The sequence below is a fragment of the Charadrius vociferus genome, unplaced genomic scaffold (assembly GCF_000708025.1).
Source record: "Charadrius vociferus isolate BGI_N301 unplaced genomic scaffold, ASM70802v2 scaffold593, whole genome shotgun sequence".
Lineage (NCBI taxonomy): Eukaryota > Metazoa > Chordata > Aves > Charadriiformes > Charadriidae > Charadrius > Charadrius vociferus.
In genome coordinates this window covers 1,939,240-1,940,550 of record NW_009647739.1, presented here as the reverse complement: position 1 = coordinate 1,940,550, position 1,311 = coordinate 1,939,240, and the positions used below count along the sequence as shown (strand labels likewise).

At 68.3% G+C, this 1,311-nt stretch overlaps 1 protein-coding gene across 1 annotated transcript in view; it reads left to right on the top strand.

Moving 5' to 3' along the window:
* LOC104283746 (coronin-7-like) overlaps positions 1-1,311 on the top strand; it is a 12,774-nt gene that overhangs the window by 10,826 nt on the left and 637 nt on the right. The window contains exons 14-15 of the mRNA XM_009881964.1: positions 333-417; positions 994-1,133. Of these exons, the coding sequence (XP_009880266.1) occupies positions 333-417; positions 994-1,133 (225 nt within the window). The remainder of the gene's footprint in view (positions 1-332; positions 418-993; positions 1,134-1,311) is intronic.

Below are 1,311 nucleotides of genomic sequence, written 5' to 3'. Positions count from 1 at the left end.
GGGGAAGGTGACAGGGCCCGGGGAGGCGGAGGACCGGGCTGGGCAGGGTCCGGGGGCGGAGGGACCGGGCCCCGGGAGGCGGAGGATGATGCTGGGCTGGGCCCGGGGAGGGGACAGGGCGCAGGGAGGTGCGGGGAAGCTGATCCTGGGGGGATAGAGCCTGGGGAGAGGGGACAGGGCCGGGGCTGGGCCGGGGCACGGCGTGACAGGAGGCAGGGAGGGACAGGGCAGGGCCCCGGGGGGACGGGACAGGGCTGAGCAGGGCGGGGGGATAGGTGACAGGGCTGGGGACAGGGGCCCGGGGCGGCTGTGACAGCAGGGTGTCCCCACAGGCCAAGTACCTGGCGCAGATCATCCTGGTGGGGGCCCAGGTGGTCGGACGGGCCTTCATGCGGGCGCTGCGCCAGGAGTTCGCAGGTAGGAGCCGAGCTGCCACCCCCCACGTCAGGATGCTGCTCCCTGTGTGGAGCGTGCCCATGTTCCTGAGCACCTCACGGGATCCCCATCCCCTTCCCCAGGGCACCCCGCTGCTCCCCGTCCCCTGGGGCTGTGCCTGGAGGAGACGCTTCCCAGTCAGCACCTACATCCTGGTGCCAGCCTAATGGCATTTCAGCTTGGGCCGGGCTCCCCACAGCCATCCCAGGCACCAGCCCAGACCTGGCAGTGCTGCCAGGTGCCGAGACATCATGGCAGCCCCAAAGAGCAGAGCAGCATGGTCCCCGGGACATGGCAGCCCCAGCCCTGCCCTGCCTGCTTCTGCCTGCCTGCAGCCTCGCTCACTGGGGACACCAACAAACGGGTACCCCCTGGTTCCTGCTACTACCCCAAGGGCCAAGGACCTCGTCCTGGTGACCCCTGCGGGCTGGAGGCAGCGTGAGGAGGGCTGAGGGGTGACACTGGGATGTGAGCACCTTGGAGCCTGTGGGCTTTGCTGCCCGGGTCCTGGGGGGGGGCAGTGTGGGGGGGACTCATGCTCTTGTTGTCTCCGGGCAGCGAGCCAAGCGGCAGCAGATGCGCGAGGGCGCTCAGAGAGACCCCAGTCAGCCGCTGCCTCCAGGATCACCGGCATCAGCCTCCAGGAAGCTCAGCAGATCCTCAACGTCTCAAACCTCAACCCAGAGGAGATCCAGAAGGTAGAGGATCCGTTGGAGAGAGGGAGAGATGGTGCCGGTGGGGCCCTGCCTTCCCAGTGGCTGCTGCCTGGTGTGGGGGTGACAGCTGGTCCTTGAGGGAGTATGGGTGCTGTCCTGGCCACAGTTAATCCCAGTTTGAGGTTTCTCTGCCCCAGCTGGAGGAGCGTGCTAGTGGCTC